Consider the following 25,047-nt stretch of genomic DNA (forward strand, 5'->3'; position numbering starts at 1 on the left):
AGTAGGTATACCTTTATATTATACCTGTTTAGAGTGTGTTTATGAGTCGTGTTGTATTACATATTATGTATTATGAGTTTTGTCAACTATGTGTCATTTATATCAGCACATAATTCAAAATGAAGAGATGTGAGAACATTTTTTAAACATACTCGGTTATTACCAATCGACCAAACATGTACAAAAATTAAAAACCCTACAATTTGTGGTGTTGAAAAAAGTTCTAAAAAACAGTCGAAAACGTGATTCGGAAGGTAATATTTTGAAAACAATTTATTATCAATGTACAAAAAAAGGGTGCCAAACATTTTACTCCATTCGCAAAAACAGTTACCTTTTTACGTACATGGATAAAAATGGGAAGTGTAACAATTAATAGTGAAAAAAAAAAATAAAAATGGGAAGTGTAACAATTAATAGTGAAAAAAAATAATAAAAATGTATTAATAATAATAAATATAATATAATATAATATAATATATACCTATATATATATTATAATATAAATAAAATGGTTTAAATTTCTGCGATATTGTAGAACTTGTTTGGTATTGGGTATTTCAAATAAAGGTAACACAAGCCGAGGTGTTTACGAAAAGATGAAAATCAACTAAAGTCGATGATAGATAAAATATTTACGGTAGATATCATACACTAAAGTACTAAAATATCAAACGTATGGTAGATAGCATATTGGACGAGTACCGCTTCACCTTAAATAGGTCTGTGGGTTTTTAGCTTTCGAGACGATTTTTTGATGTTGAACCCCGCGATCGAAGTCGAGACACACTATTATGATAATTGATTTGCAGTGCTTCACTGGAAAAAAATAGTGTCCAACGAGTTCGTGGAAAATGTAAAATGTAAGATTTTACAACATTTTAATGATTTAAATTTTAATGACGAACAATTTAATAATATAGTTTGTTCTTGTACTGTGCAACAAGTAAGTAATAATCTTTTTATAATGTTTGTTAAGTATAATATTATATTAATGTAGTAGACCACAAGACACAAGTTATTATCGTGACTAATAAATAAACACGATAAATATTACCTTTTTTTAAAAAAAAATTATGAATTTATTTAAAAAAATATTACAACCTGTATAGCTGTACAACAAGGAATAATAATAGTAGAAATGAGAAAAACTAAGAATGAATGATGGCATGGTGGGAATCGCACATCAGAGACACCTTGGGACTTATTTATATTTACATTTACAATATACAATTTATACAATTTTTAACAGTACCTACCTATGGCAGATGTTTGTTGTGCGATAGATCACATACTGCACATAATATGCCGGAATGCCACGGTGACTTTTGCAAAGAACACTTTCGCACAACTCTCATGTATCATTAATCACGTATTCACGTGTAAAAAGTAAATTAGATTGTTCGAGATCCAAACCCAACAACAGTCAACGGATTAATAAATAGTAATGTGCTTTTCAACATTCCGGCATATTATAGGCACTTCTGTAAGCCTAAATTGTTTTTATTATCTTATTATAATTGGTAAATTATATAGATAGTATTTTAAGCATTTAAATGATGGTAAATTAAATTTAGGCTTGCAGAAGTATGAAATAAAATCCAGGAATCAATATGTGTTGGAAAAGGTATAAAAAAATTGCAATACTTGATAATATAATTTATTACAAAATAACCAGACGATTAACTTTTAATTTTTGTTTTAAAGTAAATAGTATGGTAATTTAATAGACAATGAATCAATAAATAATAGAAAAGGAGTAAAAATATTGTACATACAAGGAATAAAATGGTTTACAAAATAACCAGATAATAAAGCAGTTTTTTTATATATATATACTATAACGAATGAGGGTCGTTTAATAGGGAATCCACATCGAATTTTTTTTCATTTGTATCTTGATTGGCTTGTATGCTTCTTATAAATTCTTCTAAATCAAAATAGCCTAAGTCAGGCAAAGTATCATCCAATTGTCGATTAACTACAAATAATAATTATTATTATAAATGATGAAAAATAATATAACATAACATATTTAAGGTGACATCCAAATTTCATGAATAAGAATAAGTAAAATGTATAAGACAAAAATCATATTAAATTGATTATTAAATAACTTATAAAAACTGTAATTGTTGGTGTCTGAAAAATGTATAAACTAATTCTATTAATTTCAAACGTGTTTTTGGTTAAACAGGTATTTCAATTATTGCATTAATATACAATTAGTAATTATGTTGGCTATATCAAAAATATGCTATTTAAGTAAAAATATGTTTTTAAATCTATACATTACAAGCGGCAACCACGTTATTAATGTTGAAGCATATCAATAAACTTAGACACAATATTTTTTTATTTTATTGACATGAATTCTATGAATAATTAATTTAGATAACAAATTCATAATAATTTATAATTCACATAATTTAGATGCACCAAAATTATATTTAACAAATGTAATTACATTTTTTAACCGATATTTTGCTTAACTTATCATTTATTATTTCAATATCAGTATCAATGATATCACGCTTTTGTCCGGTATCCTATAAATAATGCAAACAAAAAATAATTAACCAATAATGTTAACAGTTATATATCAATAGACGATTGGCAAAAGATTAATAGGTATTTCCTATCAAAAAATACAAAATAAATAATATTCGTTGGGACGTAATGTGTACGTAACTGTGTCAGCTGCACAGTTTCTGCGTCTTTCTAGACTTATTTGGTATAGAGTATAAGAAATTTACGATATTTACTCATTAAAAAGAGTCAGTATCGAATTCCCCTGGGATTGAAAAATAATAATGAGTGTCTTACTTTATGTGGAGAAATAACAGGAATAGTGCCATTTCTTGCCTTTAAAATTGCCGTTTGGAGATCTTTAATATTTGTTCTTTTTCTGTTAGACTTTCTTGCACATAATATAGCTTCTTCAAAAATGACTGATACGCATTCTAATCAACCAAACAATAAATCAGTAACGAAAAAAAAATATTCTTTTTACAGTAGTTACGGTGGTTGAATCCCGATAGTTGCTTTAAAATAGTCATAGTGTATTGATGTATTCCAAAATGTCTCATCATTGATATAATGGTTTTATAATCAATCGTGACATCTTTTCGTTGACGAGGCATAATTTTGCTAAATTAAACTTGATGACGTATCGCTGGACTTCGGATTCTTATTAAAGAAGTTGGCGAAATAATTCAGCTATAATCAAGTGAGAAAATAAAAATATGTATTGACAATATACATTTAAAAAACACACCAAACATAGGTTAGCACACACTGATATAAAAATGAAGACAGATATGGATACTGACCAAAAGAAAATACTGCTGCCCGACAAAAAGCTGTGCGTTTTGCTTATCCCCACTAATCAAGTAAGTAATTGGCGCCGTTCGGCCGCAATCAGTTGTGTGTGCTTCGCGCGGCGGCCAAGCTTTTGCGATTGGATCTCTTGGAGAAGGAAATGAGCACTGAGCGAGCACTTAAACGTCAGTTTACACGCGTTCGCACATTCAACAGAATAATATAACACTAAAAATGTTTAACATAATTTCAATAAAAGTCTGAACTCGCCAGTGATAAAAATGAGGGGAGGTGCGTGGGGGGGATGAAGCTCCCCCGGCAATAATATAATTTTTTATCTTATTCTGTTTCCTAGATAAATGCTATATTTGAAATGCAATCAAGTCAATACGATATAACTAAGCAGAAGTATAGTGTTTAATCTAACCTGGTACTCACCAAATTCAAAAATTACAAAAATTAGATGCCTTATTCAGCTGTACCTTTTGACAATGACATTAAACAAATATAACAATGGTAAAAGAAAATCAAGGGTTTTTCATGCTTTAACTACTTATAATAAACTTAATTTATGTTTTTATTGTAATTATATATTTGTCCGTTCTTAACATCTATTCCAACACCAGCAGTTAAATGATGTATATTCTAACCTATGGTACGTTCACTGACGCTGACCCAGTGGAGTTTGCAGTGCAACATTGGGTATTCACTCGATATCTTGTGGACTAATTTCGATTCAAAAACGAATAATCTTAGATACTTGAAATTTACACCAAAGTTTATTTAATTAATTTTTTAGTGTTTTTTCTATACAATTAATAAAGTTGTATTCGTGGCATTCAAAAGCTTAGACAATTAATACAAAGATCCTCACTCATCGTTAAAATATTCAAAATACATAAGAATTATTTTTTAAAAGCATTTAAAATTTAAATTTTGACGAGATGTATAAAATTGAAAATTTACAAATTATTTTGCAGTTAAACACGTTTAAAATATTCAATATTTATAGCTAAAGATTGAAGATTTTAAAAAAGATTCACCGTACGTATTTCATACTATAGTTAAGAAATCTAAGAAATTTATTAGAAAATTTTTTTATAGTTATTTAAAGTTCAAAGTAGAAATTAAATATTTACACAAAGAATAATAACGATTTTAGTTTTGTGTTTTTATTTTAAAATATTATTCGTGGGTTCGTGGGTACTCTGAAGTTTTAAAGTATATATACTATATACAAATATAATAATAGGCAAATAATATTAATTCAACTGTTAAAAAGTGAAATAAGTCTACTTCGACGTACAGTTTTTGTACCCAAAAGTAGTATAACAAATTGTGACCCATGGATAAAATAGTTTAAAACAGAGTTTTAAGTCAGTTGAAGGGAAACTATATTCAATAATATATTTAATTTAATATTAATTTATTTACTTAATTAAATATTCATTTTAAAATGCTAAAAATATTCGTTACTTTTCCCGTAACTAGTAGATCTTGTGAAAGGGCATTTTCAAAATTAACCTTAATTAAAACAAAATTACGTTATACATTATAATCAGGATCAACTCAGTGGAATAATCGTCATGTCAATTGAACAGAAATTTGCCTATGATATAAATATTAACGACGTAATAGATTAGTATAATAAACGTTAGAGTAAGTTTTAAATATCGCATGGATTTAGAAGCAATAAAAAACTAGAATAATTATTTAAAAAATACGGTTTAATGCACTGATATTAACAAACTTAATAAATGCACAGAAAAATTTTAGCTAATTAAAATGAATATAAAATAAAATTTAATTCAGTATAATCGATTTATTTTGTGTTTCATAAAACACTGAATATTACAATGCTATTAATATTTTCAAATAAAAACTTCACCAGTTATTATTGGCAACTGGCAGGTATTGTTTTGTATAGGTAACTGAAGTCATAGGAGTGAACATAGTTATACCTTATACGTAATAAAAATAGAAACATAAGTAAAAATTTTTGCGGAAAACCAATTTTCGACCAAATCGATTTTGATTTTTGATGTAGCTCTAAAAAAATACAATAGTTAGGTGTAATTTTCACTGAATGCGTTTTTTTAAACTTGTGTTGATAAAAAAATTTTCTTTCTACCAATAAACCTCAAAGTAAAATAGAAGGTTCGTAGTTAGTTGTTGTTAGTGGGTATTAAAAAAAAAATTGATTGTAAATAAATAATAATTTTATATGAGTGCTTAAATTTAGAATTTTGACAAAAATTGTAAAAATCACGAAAATTTGTAAATAATTTTGCGTTGGAAATTCACAAATATTTTCTTTTTATATCTAAGAAATTAAAATTGAATACAAGATTCCTTATGAGTTCTACGACCTTATACCAAACAAACACTTCTACCGGGTAATCCCATAAAAGTTTTACAATTGTTTGAAGTTAAAATTTTTACAACATTTTATATATTTACTCGTTTTCTTATATGTAGCTATTTTACTATTTTGTTGAAATTCAAAAAGGAACAACTGTAGATACATGATTTAGATTAGTAGATACTATTTACACCATTAGTTTATTTTATCAATTTATATACTTTATTAAATTTTCAAAATATTTAGACCCGTATTGGGCTGTTTACAGACAATTTCAATTTATTGTTTCAAAATTCTTAAGCATTTTAATACAAGGCTCCTGACGTATTGTTACTATATCAATGAAAGATATTAAAAATACCTACATAGGTACGACTTTGTTTTATAAAATTTATGAAAAATGAGTTATAAACACAAAAATGTACTAAAAACACAGACAAAAAAAAAATCAGAAAAGTTTTTAAAAAAGCAAAGAAATAGATGTCGCTCGGCTGTACAATAGGTTACACGTAGGTCACTGTAATGGATGGTGTTAAATTTGATTTCAATGATATAAAATCATTGTGTACAAAAATCGATTCTGAGCAAAGACGGTCTGTCAGCCTCTAATATTATTTAATACTTAGTATATTTGATGATATTATTGTGATAGAAGTAATTTATTTTTCTATTCAGCATTGGTACTTTTTTTTTTCAACTGCTTTCGCATTGCCTCCGCGGCGCCGCCACAGTACTTACAATATGTGAATATGTTGAATTCATTTTTACTAAGAAAATAACATATTTTTTAAAGTCATTGTGTGTATAAAATATAATAATAAAGTCTACAAGTTTTAAATAGCCACGAATAATATTTTTAAATAACAACATAATTAGAAAAGTAATTCTTGGTTTTAATATGTAGTTTCGTCCAAATTTGAACTTAAAATAACTATAAAATAATTTATGTAAATATATTTTTTTAGATTTTTTGTTATAAAGTGTACTATTTATTTGAGACCTCGCTGTACATTTTTATTACTCAGCTATAAGAATTGAACATTTTATAAATTTTTATCTACAAAATAATTAGTAAATTTTCAATTTGAGAAATTTTGTCAAAACTTGAACTTTAAATACATATAAAAAAAATCAAACCTATTTATTTTTAATAATTTTAAACTGGTATGGGAAATTATGTGCGTGATTAACCTCGTATTACTTTTTCAAACTTTTCCATCCAACAAATACCATTTTATTGACATTTAAAAAACAAAAAAAATTTCGTGAATTTCTAAATCAAAGTATTTCCAAATTGTTGAAATTATGATGAATTTTGTAAAAACAAAAAAAAGTTTAAAAAAAAAATCCTTGTCTTTGAACTTAAAATGTTTATAAAAAATAATTCTTGCTTTTGTAATTTTTGAATATTTTTAAACTTATATTGTAACAATGTGTGAAAAGCTTTGTAACTATTAATATTTCAAGCTTTTTCAGGTGACGAAAAAAATTTGTGTTAGACAAAAATTAAAAGAAATAAAATTCAATATTTTCTTATGTCTATAAATGTTTTAAAAAGAGTCTCAATATTTCGAAAATAGTATGGTATAGAGAAATCGCTTACATAAACATTCAGTGAACAATGAACATTTCATATAAAGTTCCACTAAAAAACAAAATCGAATTTTTCAAAAACTAGTTTTTCCTTAATTTAATTTTATTTTTGTACTACTTGACGCTTTAGAAATCTATTCGGAATTTTTAACTTTTAACCACTTATAGTTTATTACTCTTTTAAACACTTTTACCGAATGCCATATTATTATAGTAAGTGCCAATATAAATGATAAATGATTAATGATTGCAGATTGCAACAATACTTGTATGTTTTATATTAAGAGTAACGCATGTTAAGGAACGTTATTGAACTATCTATTACATATTATATTTTGATTTATAGTTTATGTTTTATGATTTTTGACTGTGATACAATTAGTTATTGTTCAATGTCATATACTAGACATAATTTTTTTCTAAATAACTACCTTTTAATCAAATTAATGTTGCAACTAGAATAATAAATGAGATGCATAATAATATATAGTCAAATAATTAAATAATAAATAAAAAACAATTGTTAACATTAATTGATTAATACAAGTTTATACAAATTATTAAGCTAGTATTTTATAATATTTTATTTATAGTTATGGTTATGGTAAATAAGTGTTCATGGATAAATGTTATGATTATATTATGGTTATATTTAATCATGCAAATCAAAATAAAAAAGAATAATGTATTTAATTGGTACCGGGCTTTTTTTTCAGGAGCTCTTTTTTCCTAGATTCTTTTTAAATCACTTTTTTAAGATTAAAATTTCAATTGCTTATAAAACGATTAAAACGTACTATTTCAGTATAATTTATAATAATTTGACGTGGGGTTAGCAAACGAATTTAAATTCACAATTAGCATATGTATTTATAGGCAGAACACGCCAAAATCGGTATGTGGATACAGACGGACTGCTCATATAGAGCATTACAATTTTTTACTAGTCAAATTATATTTTTTCATCTTGAATATAAGTAAACTATATAAAAGTATAATACATTTACAAATGTACAATTATCAAACATACTATGTTGGGTGGCGAATATTGTATTTTGATTTACAACGTTAAAGTATATTTTCTAAGAAAAATTATTTTTAAGAAACATAAAGCCTTAATTATTCATCTTAATTGGAGGTCTTCTTATCGACAGATAATATTGCTAGACTATTGTCTATTATCTATAAATTACATTTTTGAAAAATAATAAGTGAATTTAAGCTACTAAAAATTATTATATTTATATGATATAATTATACTTAAATTATTACTATTATTTTTTTTTTTGGTGAAATTACCAATTTTGTTTTTTTTTGTAATTTCGATAAAATATCCAATTTCGTCCAATTTTTTTATTAAAATGTCTATAAAAGACTATGTTTGTATATTTTTTTTTATACTTCAATTGCAGAATAAACTACTTATGAGAAATCTTGTATTAAATTTTCAAACTTTCAAACCCAGCGGATATTTAAACATAATAAAAAAGTAGGTAAGTGGATGTCGCTTTGCTGTACATTAGGTGTCTAAGATGTCGCTGTCAAATCATTGTATACAAAAAATGATTCTGAGCGGAGACGGTATGTAGGTTCAGGATATTTTGTATTGTTATTACTATTATTATTAATATGGTAGCCGGTAAGTTGAATTAATATTATTCTTAAATTATCAGTGATGCTGGAAAAATATTAAATTACCTATGTATATACATTATACCTAAATTTTATCAAGTATATGAATTGATGAAATAAACGTTTGGTGTGAATTTCAGGTGTCTACAGTAATTCGTTTTTGAATTACTACGAAATAAGAAAATCGCTACCACAAGAGAAATCTAGTGAATATTCAATGTTGTAAAAATGTCAACTTCAAATGCTCATAAAAATTTAATTTGACTTCCTGGTGGAAATTTTTTTTTTAATGGTAGATAAACTTGTAAGGAATCTCGTCTTAAATTTTCAAATCTTAGGTATAAATAGAAAATTTTTTATGAATTTCCAACTAAATTTAATTCGCTAATTTTCGTGATTTTTACAAATTTTGTCAAAATTCAAAGTTTAAACGCTCATAAACAATTATTGTGGATTTACTCTTAACTTTTTTTTTTAATTTCCATTAACAAAAACTTACAAGGAACCTTGAATTACATTTTCAAGTTTTTGACCAAGCGAACATTTTTTATCGACTTGAGTTTAAAAAAACAAATAATAATCGAAAATTTCATATGCCTAAAAATAGTTCAACACAAATAAAAATATTTTGAAAATTTTATGAATCTTCCGCCATTTTTGTTAGAGTTCTCTAAAAACCAAAATCGATTTTTTCGAAAAAAGGTTTTGCGTAAAAATTCCCATTTTTCCTTAATTTTTGGTTTGTTTTTCCTGTTGCTTTTGAAAACTATTAGAATTTTTAAATTTTGATCTCTTAAATGCAGCAACAAGATTCAGTTTCCTACCAGAAAAGTTGCTGTTGAAGAAAATCGAATCACTTTTACTGCAAGAAACCGTGATGAAAGACACAAAAAATAAAAAATAAGTAAATATAAAAACACACATCATTGTAAAATCAATACATTCGTCACTCCGCTCAGAATCGAATAGACTAAATAATCATATTAAAATCAATACATTCATTACTCCGCTCGAAACTTAAAATTTAAAATTAAAAATACCTATTAATAGCCCAAAAATATTCAAAATATTTTGAGAGTGTTATCCTTAATAGATTACAACGATAAAATAAGCATTTGGGGACAATGTGTTGTCTCTGTCTTACAGATATATAACATAATAAAATCTGTTTTACGCGGGATAGAACCACTGAGTTTGTAATCCTAGTAGCGAGTACAGACATCAAACATTTACACAATATAAAAAACATAATATTTTCTGTGTCATAGAGTTTTTATTCGTTTGATATCATTAATAAAGTTACGACATTCGCTATAAGTGTTGAAAATGTGGTCAAATATTATAGAATGTATGTAGGTATTATTAGCTTATAAAATATTACAATTATTCCTATGTATAATAAATTTGTGTATAGTATTCTTTAAAATAAATTATTTAATGATAAACATATTACATAATATACATTATAAACGAATAATTTATCTTTTTATTATTTGTTTAACAACACTATTATGTCTATTGCGTCAGTTTAAACACTTTTAATAAGACAAATACAGTTTACAAAATTACTACACCTTATGAACCATGGTTTTATTTTTAATTTTGGAACATTTAACATTAGTATGCCAACGAGTTGAGAACAATGGTCCGATTAGAATTTGTCGCTCAGACTTGAATTCATAGGCGTTTAAACTTCGCGATTTTTAGTTTTATTTTTTTTTATCTTGCTAGTATGTTATAATCTCATGTAGATAGTATCTCCTTTCTACCAAAAAATTATAATCGCTCCATCGATCATTGATCATAACATGATTTACTACCTACGTAAATTCCAAAAAAAGTTAAAATTCATAAGAAACGGGGTACCTAAACTAAATTTAAGTAATTTTCAGCAATACTCAAAATTAATATATAAGGTGTAAAAAAAAAAAATTGAATGTGTAATATAATATCAGCATTACGTTCTACAGATTTGCTGATTGCTTCCTTACCTATCTTTTACCTATAAATATCCTATATTCATATAATCAGTTATCTCACGACAGTATCCGCCATCCAGAACTATTATTACAACTAGCGCCGACCTAACATATTATTGTTCGTTACAAGAGCAGACTTCTAGCGCTCATCTGGTGATATTATTCAGAAGTTCAGAAAATACGACCTACGTATGGTTGCGGAACAATTAATGATAAGCTGAGTAAAAAATGTTCTTACCCTGATTTTCGACGAACATTCAAGTGAGTATACATTCTAGTGAGTAGATTTATTATAATATATAAACTAGTCTATAGGATGTCCATGACATCAATACTAATTAGTATAAAATGGATAGCACCGATACCCACTCATCCTCTTGTAGCGATAGTAGTTCGTTCGATTTTTTATGAAAATATATAAATATATTTACCTCGAGCGGGAAGAGCTATTGTCGTCGTTATCATATACGCTGTTCCACAAGTCGCTGGCAACCACCGGCTTCGAAGTGTAGTATAAGGTCTATGGTCACAACCACACTATCAAGGTTAGGTATCAATCGACAGGACCACGGTCTTCCGTGACTTCAGCGCCTCTCAACGGCATTATCCCTAGCTAGAGCGTCGCCCGTCGCGCGGAATGCCGCTAGTGAGCCATCTATCCCCATACTATCTACAGTCAATGGTACCACTGTACCGGTTAAAAATTATAATATTGAACCTGTTACTTCGCTATTTATCTTACCAAACTGGAAGGACTGGTATACGTCTCGTGTTGTTGTTGTTTACTATCTAGTGCGAGTTATCATTCGCCACTCAGGAGGAACGATTTGTAAGGATCAAAATCGATGTCCATGATAAAGTGAAATCCGAACCGACGTATCTACCCGTATCGCTATAGTGACCGCGTCATTGCAATTGAACGAAAATCTGTTTTTCTCACAATAGTATTAACTTAACTGTACAATTGTCGAAAATGCCCTTTGTTTGTATTTTGTGCAAGGACTGAGTGCCCTGATGTTCTAATCCCGGTGAGTCTTTTCACGTGTAAGTCTCGTAAATAATTACTCTAGCGTACGGAGACTAAGACATTACAGTACAATCAGTTGTATTTTCTTTTATGTTAGATTTCCGAAGTGCCCCAAAAAACGGCAGACCTGGCTCAATCAGTGTGGATTATCCAATGAACATATCTTCCCTGGGCATAGTATCTGTTCAATTCATTTTGAGACAACATGTTTCAAATATGGTGTAATGAATCGTGTACTTTATCCGAATGCTGTACCAACAATTTTTGGAAATGGTCATGTTACAACAGCTACTCTACCATTAAAAGATGTGGAAGGTATTATACATTTCTTCCAATTATTATTGTGCATGGGTTGATGATTACAAATACTACCAATGCAATTGTTGCCCTTATATGGTTATAGATACTCCTAGTGTTCATACACTGACAGCGATTTATAATATTTCATTATATTACAGTAAAAATACTTCTTAATCATACTCGGCTTAAGCAGTGGTCATATTGTATCATACTTAGCATTTATGCATGCTACTGTAGTTTAAGTATCAGCTTACGATCGATGGGGACTGTCCATTAATCATTAGTGAGTAGACCATTTTTAATGTTCATCATTACGATTCATATAGAAAAATAAAATATGTTCATATTAGATAGAGTAATATTACATATACTAGTAATTTGTACAGTGCGGATTTGTATAATTAATAAATATGCATATTTATTCTGGTTGATAGTATGATATGCTAAGTGATCACAATATTTGTTTTATGACATAACAATTTAAGCTTCCTCATTTAGTATGATGCATAAACTGCTTATTTCAAAAATTCCCATGTTTTTTTTTCATAAGGGCTTCTTTTATGATTTTAGTTGCATATTTCATATTTCAGTGTTTTTAGAAATTGTTGAAATAAATAAATATTATTGCAATAGGAGCAATATTGCTAATTTAATACTTAATTTATTATTATTATTATTATTATAGTCTATATTTCTGTCATATTATATTACAATTTTGACACAATAAGTGACTGCCGTTCTTTACAAAATCAACTTAATTCTATTGGATTTCAATTCAATAATGATAAAAATACTAAACAAAAATTAAATAACTAAGCTTATACATTACCACTTGTGAACAAATGTGTAATAACTAGATGTGACTTAAGATAAACTTAACTAGACTTAACTAAAATCTTTAGATTTATTCAAAATACCTATCATATCTAATTTATTTATTCATAAATAATATTTCAAATGTTGTAAAAATAACCTTTTTAATCATTAGGTATTATCACCTTTTAGATTAATTTCTAATATGTTCACTATATTATCGATGGCTGCTCATATATGTGTGGGAAATGTATTTTAGTTAAGAGGACGTAACACTGGAATTTGTTGTCTCTGTCTTACAAGTGGGTAACATATTAAGTTTACACTTAGCAGATCTGTTGTAGCTTCATTAATTAAGATATTAGAGTAAATCGACCTATTATGAAACTAGATGGTAAGAACATTATCTGTGTTAGTTTCTTGGTTTTAGTTCAGTTTTTAGCAAGTCATGCATATATAATACAGCATAAATTAAAAATGCTAATAACTTAATAAAAAATTGAACTATCATAAAAAACCGAGAAGCAAACACAGATAATGTTCTTACCATCAAGTTTCATAATAGGTTGATCTACTCTAATTTTTTAATTAACAAAGCTACACCCGATCTGCTAAGTGTAAACTTATTATGTTACCCACTTGTAAGACAGATGCAACAAATTCCAGTGTTATGAGATTTAAAACTTATGGATGCCAAGTACTAAGTACATATTCTAACAAAATATTATTGTGGAAATTAATTATCAAACTTCAAATTTCAATTTATCAATTAGATATTTACTCAGTTGTATCAATATCAGAAAGTTAATTCTTAATACAAGTTATTTTTCTGTTTTAGGAAGACCAAAAAAATGCATTAAGAATGAAATTGTTGTTCAGAATAGCAAGTCACGGGATATTTCATTAACAAAAGCTGCTCAAAAAGTGGTCGACACTCAAAATCGTAAGTCTCATGTTGTTACACCAAGAGTTGCTACAAATGAAGATATTTATCTTATGAGTAGTGATTTAGAAAACAAATCACTGCTTGGCAAAACTAAATAAGGACAAGTCATCACTTGAGTCAATATTGGCTCTTATTAAAATAGATAATAAAATTGCATTAAATATCTTTTTATACTTATAAAATGATCTACACCCCGAGTTGCAGCACTTAAAATAACCTATATTTATATTCTAACTAGCAGTAACAAAATACTACGTCTTTTAATTTTATCTTAATTTTTTTATTTTTATTTTTATCAATATAGTACAATCCAAGATGTATGTTTGTGTTTAAATTTAATTTTTGGAGAAAAAAGATAAAATGTTGAGTGATTTTTTAATTTATCATAACATAATTTAGTCTTTTATCTTTGAAATCCGTATGTTTTGTTTATGGGCTGTTTCATGGGGGCCACAGGTGGACAAATGCTGCTGGAATGAAAAATAATTAAGCAAAATTAGTTTTATGAAAATAATATTATTAAGTTAATTAAGCTTTAAAACTACATTGCTTTTATAATTTTACAAGGATAATTGTATGGTTATTTTGCCAATATTTGATATGAAAACCAATTCCTGAATGTGTAAATGTGGTACTGTTTATTTTATAGTTTATTAAATAAATGCATTTATTTATTTAATATTTACTTAATGACTTGTTAAGAAATATTACATATTGAAAAGATTTTTAAAAAGTGTTTCAATAACTTTTTTTTTCTTTTTGTAGATTTGTTTCTAATTTACATTTTAATACTAAATTGTCATAACTATCATTTTCATAGAAAGTTATTCTGGCTTAACCAATCTTAGTTTAGCCACTTTTATATTACAGCTTATTATATTATATTTGTATCAGTCATTATCTAAAAAAAAAACTATCTTACCAGTACTGTAATATGCAGTGTAACAATTACTGTCGTACCTTAATCAATGCCCTTTGGGGTGTTAAGTTATCAAATAAATAATGAATACTCAATAGGCTCAACAAAAACTTCACCTATATACATATTTAATATTTTGTGATTGAAATTAAAAACATGCCTGTTGCCAGTTTCAGAAATATATTTTAGTTTTAATAAGAACTAGCTATACCCATGTATATTAACTAATTGTGTATGGAGTATACCAATTAGCAATTATATATTTAGTGCATAAATGCCATAAATGCAACTAGATGGACTTAGCCCCCTCCCCAAAATAAATTATTCACGTGTTTCCTAAAATATTAACCTTTAAAAATTATATAAAAATTTTTTTTTTAATATTTTTATTATTTTATATTGCCAATGATAAATATCATTAGTTGTATGCCTGTATTTGTTTTCGAGAAAATGATTTATGTCGTTACATAGGTATGATAATTATACGTAATTTTTACTGTATGTGCCTTTAAGGTCTCCATACAACATGTATAAAGGATAGTAAATAACAACTCGTATATGATTAAAATATATAAGATCAATTAGCATGCATGCGGTTAGGAATTTTAGGTACCTACATAACTATTGAACGTAATTAAGCTTTTACTTTTAACATCGTAAACTTATTTGAGTACCTAATGAGTGAAGTGACTTCATTACTTTATTTTTAAGTAACGAGTAAAGAACTTAATTACTTTTTTGAAAGAAACTAACCTAACGAGCAAAATTCTTGACTTTAAACTTTCAAAAACCTTTAAAACCTCCATGTGTTGTGTAAACATCAAAAAGTTGTGTAATTAAATGATTGTTTCATTATTAATTTATGGTTTATCTGTTCAGATATGTACATCAAAATCAAATTTATCACAAATATTATTTTTACTTATTTTAAATAATTTATTAATATATCCACAAGAACTACACAATGTAGATAATGCAATTCAAGTTATATTCTATTCGCCAAATTGTATTCCTCTGCTTTGCCAGAAAGCAATATACAAATGACAAAACTCGATAAAAAAAATTTGAATAACAATATTATAACTACCAAAATTTATATTTTATAAGATAATAATAAGAGTAGGTATTTAGCTTTTGTGTAACATTTTTATAACAAGATGTATTATTTAATTTATATAAGAAATGATAAATACCAAATTTATTTATTCGTAATAATCTCATATTCTTATTGTTAATTTCAAAGATAAATATCGTCTTTTGATTCCGAATTTATGCTAAAATTGCACTGAACAATCTATACGTGTCCGTTTCGAAGGGTTATCAAAAACTATAAAATCCTAACAGATAAATTTACGAGTCATTGGTCCAGTGTTTCTATTTGGTGGTATATGTCTAGATTTAGAAACCATTGACGATTTCTTATTATTGAACTACAACTGGCGGCGGATATGACTGAATTAGGTCCATCATCTGAACCCTTTGGTCTCAACTTGAGGTGGTCGTTTCCTTTTCATGTACAAAAAAAAATGTTTTTATTAATGGAAACAGTCAAATAGAAACGCAATAAATGTTTTTTTTTCAGTGACTATTATACAGTCACCGCTTTTAATATTATTTTCTTCTGCTGTGCACTACCAATACCCATACATAATGAAAAAAACCTCGCAACAACCATCGATACTATTATGCAAATAATAAATGTAGGACACTTCAAAAAATACAATTTTTTTCCTGATTTCAAGTTCTATAATATAATTAATATAAATCAATTGATTTAGAACGATGCATCTCAACTCTCAAGCACCACTATTCAATCTGTCATTATTCACAAAATATGTAATTTGTATTTAAAACATATGTTTGCTTCTTACCATTTTTTAACATATTTTTGGGTTGTACCAAATTCAACAACTAGTGCAGCGCCGACGGAAGGGCAGGACAGAAGGGGCTGTTGCCATTTTAGGGGCCTCGCGCTTTTCATGGCATTTGATTAAGCCTATAATTTTTGTTTTTCGAATTAAAAATACAAGTTCCGTCTACAGTGGCTTGTGGGTTTAATAAAATAATTGGAATACCTATAATAGCCGAGTAAGAGTAAAAATAAATCATAGTGCCGACGAGCGACGACGACGTCCAAAACAATTTCGATGATACAATTTTGAATTTTTTTTTGATTTTTGTGTAACACTTGTATTTAGAGTACTTGATGTACCTAAACATTTAATTTGTACGTATTTTATTTTAATAAACATTGTAAAAATTCTTACGACTTTACGAGTACCTACTTAAGTACTAGGACGTGCTAGAAAATATTTTTTGCCTTACGAAAAAAAGTTTCTTGGTCCCATGAAAAAACCCCGAGCCCCGCAAAACCTCCCTTCGGCGCTGAACTAGTGGCTTAATGTTGTTTAACAAAACTGAACTTATGGGCAAAATTAAATTAATTAACGCTACAGGTATTCCCCCCTTAAACTCTCAATTGTGAGTCGTTACTTTTAAGCTAAATTTTATTTAAATGTTCTAAATTCTAATTAAAAATTATAGTTTATAGTTTGTAGTGATGCAACATTTGGTTGATAATATATTATTGTATACTAGTTCTGTGCAATTGTCGTGCTTTATGCTTACCTTATATGTTGAAAGCTAATAAAAATAAATTTAAAAAAATAGCATTTGGTCATTTGGACGAGATTTTACCACGTTAGTTAATCGTATGTTAAATACAAAAAATTCAATAATACACTCATCATTGAAATAATATAAATAAATAAAAAGACGTAGTAATTATCATACAATACATTACCAAATAACTAGTCAAAGGTAGTAAAAAAATAATGGTAATTTTCAAGAACAGAAAAATAAAAATCTGGATCAAAATAATATTTTTAAATTTAGAATGAATATAATTTATTTTACATAGAATAAAATGAAAACAGTGCGTTAAAAAGAAAGTGTAAATGTTTATAAGGAGTAGCAAAATGTACAACTTTTGATGCCGCTGTTTTTAATGTTGCTTCCGGAAATACACAAATATTATTTTATTTATTTTATAAATGATAATTATTACATTAAACTGCTGTTATAATAAAAACTGTTACAACTAGTTGTATTACCTGAGTAAAAACATGATTCGATTAAAAAATTAACGTAGGTAATATTCATTTTTTTGTGATAGTAAACATTATCAATGTGTAGGTACCTAGTACCTACACACAATTTAGTAAAACCCAAAATATAATTTTTGAATTGAATTGCATATTATGATCATGATTAATATAGAATATTAAGGTATTATATTATTCATTATCATGTGGTGACGTAAATAAGTAATAACTATGTAGTTTGTCCGATTTATTGTGCACAGGATTTAAAAAATATAGAGAGGATTTTACAAAAAATGTTCAGTATTTTTGTATGTAATGGTAAAGGTCCTGTGTCCTCCAACTTGGACATACTTTGAGGGCCTCGGCCTAAATACGACACTGAAGAAAAACTAAATACCTATTATTTATTTTTTAATTTTTTAAATAAACGTTAATGATAAGGAGTATATTAGTGACTTTGAGGATACATTATGGCTATCGCTGGTTCCATAACAACTCTTAAAAAACACAATGTATTTACCTCAGGTTTCCATGCTTGCTGACGATAGACTTGGTGTCTGTAGTCTATAGTATCGGCCCTTTGGTGATGGTAGCAGTGCGTTAGGGCTACTCTGTAACGGCCCTATAGAATTAAGTACATCGTAGTTAGGGACAATCTACTTCTAACACTCCGTCACGATCGGAAAGCCGAACTAAAATTATGATTTTATAGATTATAAATAAATAACAAAAAACAACTAAGCCATTATTAAATAAATACATAAAACATTAAAATTATAAACATGACATGTAAAGCAAATAAATACAAAAATCAAATGAGCAAAATGTCCTAAATCCAAAATAATATTTTAGTTGCAAAAATGTGTTTTATTATTTTATTAACAATAACAAAAATAACGACAACAGTAATAATTATCAAAAATACAGTTCTTACTAACAACAGAATCAAAAATATAATAATTAAGGTAGGTAAGTACCTATATTCACTGCCGGGCAGATTCGTATCGATACTCGTGGCAAGCGCCCCTCACCAATGGCAATGGTGCGGTGATCAAAATTAAGATTTTTGTGCTGATGGTCAGAAGCCTTCGGTGTGCTTTGTAATAATTTACAAGCCACTGAGGCAGAGGAGGTGGTAAACAGCTTTTAACTACGACTTTAAGATAGGTACCCACCTACCGGTAATTTACATACTGTGTAAAAGGCAGCTTAGTTACCTAAGCCATCTATCTGAATATTCTAAGCCAATAATACTTCTAACAATTTTAATTGTTTTTACGCAGTACACTTAGTATTATATTGGGTGCATTTTAAATTTTCTATTAATTTCTATATTTTTATTAGTAGAAGACTGGCTGTTTCCAATTATCCATTAAGCCACGCAACATATAATTAGTTGAACCATTTATTATGGGGCCCAACAATTTTTTCAAATCTTGTCAAAACTGAAAACATAACATATGGTTTATACTCGTACAGACTTCATCAAATGAAAGGACTCGTCGTTTTTGAGATTCGCTCATCTATAAGCCTAAAATAAAAAAATAATTTTAATTTAAATATTTATAGACATTATTCTACCCAAAATCATTCTATAAAAGCAAATCCTGTAATCCTTAGTCACGCATAAAATATTTAACATAAACCAAACATTTCTATAGGAGGCCTACCTCCGTATTATTTCGTCTCAGATATAAAAACATTTGAATAGCACTTATTTATTCTCGCCTATCTTTTGTAACGAATAGTCTCGAAAATAATATACTATAGTAGGGCCAACAGAACGACGCCGTCCTCAAGTTGCAGTCGACCCGGACCTGTTGATTACAGCTTCGGCTATAACCGGACAGAGGATGTTCGCAAGCACTTAGAATCGATTTTATCTCTTGCAGTCAACAAGTAGGTATTCTATTGAATATTTAGACGGGGTCGTATGTATATTATTATTTTTTTTTCAAGTTTCTATATTTTTTACCGTTTAAGTAGTGCCTATGTATTATTATTTATTATGTACCTAGGTTATAACACAGGATTCAATTTATCATACCTACCGTCAAATACAATATTAAATTTAGACATCTAGTAAATTAATACGAACTGAATTTTCTGTTTATTGTGTATAGAGAAGAGTATATCTACGTAAATCCATTATATATTCCTTCTTCATAAGCCTTCATAAGCAACTATTGTCTACAATATTATAGTAAATACCTATCAAGTGTGTATTAACAAATAATAAATGTTATTTATTAAGTATAAAGCTATAACGGAAACATTTTCAAAAAACTGACGTACCTACCTATAATCAATAAACGTAAGACGAAAACAAATATTGAATACTATTAAACATAATATATCGTATATTCGTATGTATTATATATAATCATAATTGATATAATTAAATATGAACAATAAACAATAAACGTACATGTAATGTAAAAAGATAATTTCAAATCAATATGATTCCTACTATTTTTATGTGTGTGTATGATATGTTTATTGGTGACGAAATAATTGAGTAATTGGTATAAAAATGATACAAACGTTAAACATTTGTATATTGCCACGTTGCATGAAAAATGGATTAATTAAATAGTTCAAATAAAATTTAATTATGGGCCACTAAATCATGTTCATTATTGAATATTAATTCATTAAATGTTTATCGATCGTTCATGCAGCCCGGCATTAGGTTGGTTAGTTAGTTCATTATGTACATTTAAATGTCTTATACAATAACATACTACGTATCTACGTGTAACATAGACAATACTGTAACTACACAGTACACAGTATAAACTAATAATACCATATTTGCCATATTAATTATAAAATGTATCATGGTTACACATACAAAAAGACACCAAACACTATATTATCGGATATTCGTATTAATCAAAGCATTTTTACTAGCGTTTAATATTTATTAAACAAGCAGTAACATACTAGCTAATATAGTATTGAACAATATTATATTAAATTATGACATATATATGTAATATTGAAAATAGGTAGTAGATTTAACATATTTTTTACATGAAAATTTCACTAAAGAAAATCCAATAGATAAATCGTTTCATAACGATAGTGTCTTATGCCAGGTCGCATAAAAAAATAATGATTGGACGGTTTACATATTTTAAAAGTTTTCTATTGATTCATTAAATGTTTAGTAATTTTGTTCAATCTGTTATTAATATTTTATTAAGTACCTATAGGTATTTGTGTGAACCGTAAGGTAATATTATGCTTTGCTATTTTTCACTTCAAATGGCATACTATGTTTTGAAGTCAGTTTTAGAATATTACCCAATTGTTTTTTTATTTTTAACATGTCTAACACTAATTGTTTTTTTTTACTTTCGGCTATGAAGCATTTATGAAACAAATATGTTAACTATATTATAAATTATTAGCTGTAAATTAAAAATATTCTAGTTACTTATTTGTATTTTAGATTCCGAGCTGATTGACGAATGTATTGATTTTATAATGATGTGTTAATTTATCGACTGTTCGAAATAATGCTTCGATTTCCAAAATTCTGTAACTTTTCTGGGGGGAAAGTGAATCTAGTAGGTGGATTTGAGTATCAAAAGGTCAAAATTGAAAATGTTCAGTACTTTTTAAAATCGCTGAGAAAAACAAAAACAAAAATTAAGAAAAAAACTGGAATTTTTACGGAAATCGATTTTGGTTTTTGATGTAACTTTAAAATAAATAATAGTGGGTACATGGAAATGATTATGTACAATGTTTTTCTTCTATTCGCCAAACAATTTCTTAACTATTTTGACTCTTCTTAACATATTTATTGGCATAAAAAAATTTCAATTTTTATTACTTTTTTAGTGTGGATAAATAAGCTTGAAACTTTAGTACAATGTTCTTCATAAGTCGTTGTCAGTGACGTACCTGGGGGGGGGGGGGCGCTTTAGGGCTCCAGCTTCTCCATTAAAAAGTCCTGAATGCGTTTAGGTACCGGTCCTGTCAGGTACGCCACTGGTTGTTAGTGGGAATTAAAAAAAGTTGAGCGTAAATATACTATTTTTTTTTTATGAGTGACTAATGTTAAAATTCGTACAAAATTTGTCAAAATCATGAAAATTTTGCAAATTATTTTGAGTTATAAATTCATAAAATATTTTCTATTTATTTCAAAGATTTGAAATTTTAATACGAGATTCTCCATAAGCTTTTCTACCTTAAACAATAAAAAAAATTCTTCTGGAATATCAAATTAATTTTTTATTATAGTTTGAAGTTTACATAATCGGAGATATTTGATTTTTTTCACCGAATATTTGATCATTTTCCATATTGATACGATAGATATTTTAAGTGAAAAGATGTTCGAAAATATTAGGTTTTTAATTTTAGAATTATGATTTTAGCTACCTAATTTTTGTAATTTAATCATATTATTCCTGGGTACTCGAAACTTTTAAAGTATATTGTTATATTTTAATAAATTCAATGATAATATTTTTAAATGCAGTGTTTTCGGAAATAATCAATTCAACTTACGTTAATACGTAGATTATTACCAATCGAACTGTAAAACAAACTACTTTAGTACTTTAGTAGCATTGATATCATAAAATATTCATAGTAGTCGGTGATATTGCGCATATTACATAATGCCCTTTTGTCTAATTTTATATGTGGTGCAAATTACCAAAATTAATTTTTAGATGTGGTGGTGTTTATTGCATTATTTATTTTTTGGTTGTTTTGGAGTAAATTACATACACCTGGTTATATATTTTATTCCAACTATTTGCAAGGTGTTAATCAAAATTAAAAACACAGTTACCATTATTATTCCTTCCTCCATAATATTAAAATGTTTAGTTCGAGGTAACGGACAATTCGAGATAGCAACGTTCGACATAATAAGAATCTACTGTATTAAAAAACGCGTTCTCCAGATTATAGTGGCTGCAGCACACGTATTATGCAACATAATAATATATTATAATAATATGGAGTATGGGACTATGGACTATATACAGTCCTCGGGTGAGGTATTTGCTAGTATATACATATTGACTTAAGAAAAATCCAATAATTATTATGTGGAAATAATTAGTAAATAATATATTTATGTTCGCGTTTTAATTGTCCACTACCACTGACAGTGCCGTAGCTAAATAATTTTATAACATTCGTTCATCTAGCATTCTAATGTGTTATAACATTTTAGTATTTTACAAGCAGACGAGCTGTACAGATAATTTGAATATTCACATATATTGATACTTACAAATACGATATAATAATACAAATACATATTTTGTGATGCGTTTCTGTGAACAAATTCCGGCCAAATGACTCACATATTACAAAAACGCAAATATTATTTGTGTTTTTAAATTTAATGGCATACTTTTTATTTTTATTATCCTTTAATCAGTAACTATAGTCTATAACAGCTCAACAATTATAAGATAATCATGCATGCTTACAAATCATATCTTAAATACTGCAGCGTTCCACGGTTGGGTGTGCCACCTATCAAATATCCATTAATTAATAGTCCTACAGACGAATGTTATATACACTAATGACGTCCGGAAAAGTAATGATTAGGAAATAGCGATAACGTTTAAATGTTCTTGGAAGTGTTTTTTTTATTATATATGAGAAACCCGTGGAGCAATATGGTAGATACATTATAATGTTATAGAAATAAATACGACGTTTAATGATGGAGATAACTCGAGGTCTGTTCGATTTGTAATTTTTTTTAAATTCACTACCACCAGTCACCACTTTAGATATTCTTTTAATTTAATTATAACCACGTTTTAATTAGTCCCGGAGGGAAGATGGCAGTAAGCCCATTACAAAAATGTAGGTACGTTTGAGAGTTTCCAAAAATTATACCATACGTTTTATAAAAATGTATACTTAAAAATATATCATAAATCATAATAATATTCAATCACTGATATAATTCACAAAGTAAGCAGTAAAAAATATTTTTTTTTTACATAAGACAATATTTATAATTATAATTCTTTACAGTCCACTTCGAACTATACGTCGAATTATTTTTTTGAAGTTAAACTTCTTTACGCAGGGTAGTGAGGAAAAAAAAGGCAAACGGGCGGCCGTACGAACGCGAACACGGGCATGTTGTTGTGCGCAGCCGTGGATTGTCGTAGCTGTATTTTGTAAACGGCTATGGGTTTTTGGTTGGGTTATTAAACAAAGAATACTCAACAATAATATTAATGAGATAAATATTTAGATAAAAACGGAATGATCGTCCGGGATGATTTCATACGGTCGTCGGGGCGGCGGTGCGAAGCGTATCAGTACGTCATGTACATAATATTACGTATTATAAATTATAAATTATAATTTACATTGTTTCTTTTCTTTCTTTATTGTCCTCATTACTCCAGTCTATCCATGCTTTTCTTTCTTTTTCACTCACTCACATGTACCGTTCAAAAGAAGTTTAACTTCCCGCGCGCGTACTGGTAACACACACTGGATTTTTTTTATCTCTAATTATCATCATAGAATCCCATTCCAACCTGTATAAAATATTAATTAACCTTTATATAAGTACTCACATTTACTTAATTTGCGCCACACTATTAATTTCAATTATTGGAATAGTTACTTAAAAATTAACTGATCTCATATAAGTATTATTATAGCACATAGAATGTGAATAAATAATAGGCAGATTATCAAAAACTTAAACAATTTGACAGTGATAATAATAATTAATGTTTTTTTTCTTCATATTGTATTATTAACTGATATATTACTCAATTATACACAGTAGTACAGTATACAGTTAAAGTTGTCTTACATTTTTTATATTAATGTACACTTTGATAATTTTCTTGAGATGTATCTATTATAAAATAAACTCGATTAACTTATAATTAATTTTTACTCTAGCTCGTTTATTATTGGTATTCCAACTATTATATTAAAAACCCACAAGCCGCCACAGTAGACGGGACTTGCAGTTTTAATTCAAAAAACAAAATTATAGGCTTGAAAATCATTAAATGTCATGAAAAGC

General features: G+C 27.5%; 2 protein-coding genes and 1 pseudogene across 2 annotated transcripts in view; 2 read left to right on the plus strand and 1 right to left on the minus strand.

Moving 5' to 3' along the window:
• LOC111041446 overlaps window positions 1-25,047 on the plus strand; it is a 99,362-nt gene that overhangs the window by 54,075 nt on the left and 20,240 nt on the right. The window lies entirely within an intron of this gene.
• On the minus strand, window positions 1,738-11,929 carry LOC111041449. Its single transcript, XM_022325722.1, has 6 exons — window positions 11,319-11,929; window positions 3,333-3,549; window positions 3,023-3,219; window positions 2,827-2,963; window positions 2,468-2,549; window positions 1,738-1,981 (listed from the first exon to the last, which is right to left on the minus strand). Exons 3-6 carry the CDS (start codon window positions 3,141-3,143, stop codon window positions 1,839-1,841), a joined length of 483 nt encoding a protein of 160 aa, XP_022181414.1. The 5' UTR covers window positions 3,144-3,219; window positions 3,333-3,549; window positions 11,319-11,929; the 3' UTR covers window positions 1,738-1,838.
• Window positions 3,309-14,297, plus strand: LOC111041462 (annotated as a pseudogene).

This window comes from Myzus persicae, unplaced genomic scaffold (genome assembly GCF_001856785.1).
Source record: "Myzus persicae strain clone G006 unplaced genomic scaffold, MPER_G0061.0, whole genome shotgun sequence".
NCBI classification, from domain to species: domain Eukaryota; kingdom Metazoa; phylum Arthropoda; class Insecta; order Hemiptera; family Aphididae; genus Myzus; species Myzus persicae.

What these genes read in the sequence shown, in the direction of transcription:
- LOC111041449 (XM_022325722.1), bottom strand. Translation starts at nt 3,143, where the DNA reads ATGCCTCGTCAACGAAAAGATGTCACGATTGATTATAAAACCATTATA. An exon ending in ACTATCGGGATTCAACCACC is followed by an intron (nt 2,964 to 3,022) that starts GTAACTACTGTA and finishes TTGGTTGATTAG; the next exon opens with AATGCGTATCAGTCATTTTT. An exon ending in CAAAATATCGGTTAAAAAAT is followed by an intron (nt 1,982 to 2,467) that starts GTAATTACATTT and finishes TATTATTTGTAG; the next exon opens with TTAATCGACAATTGGATGAT.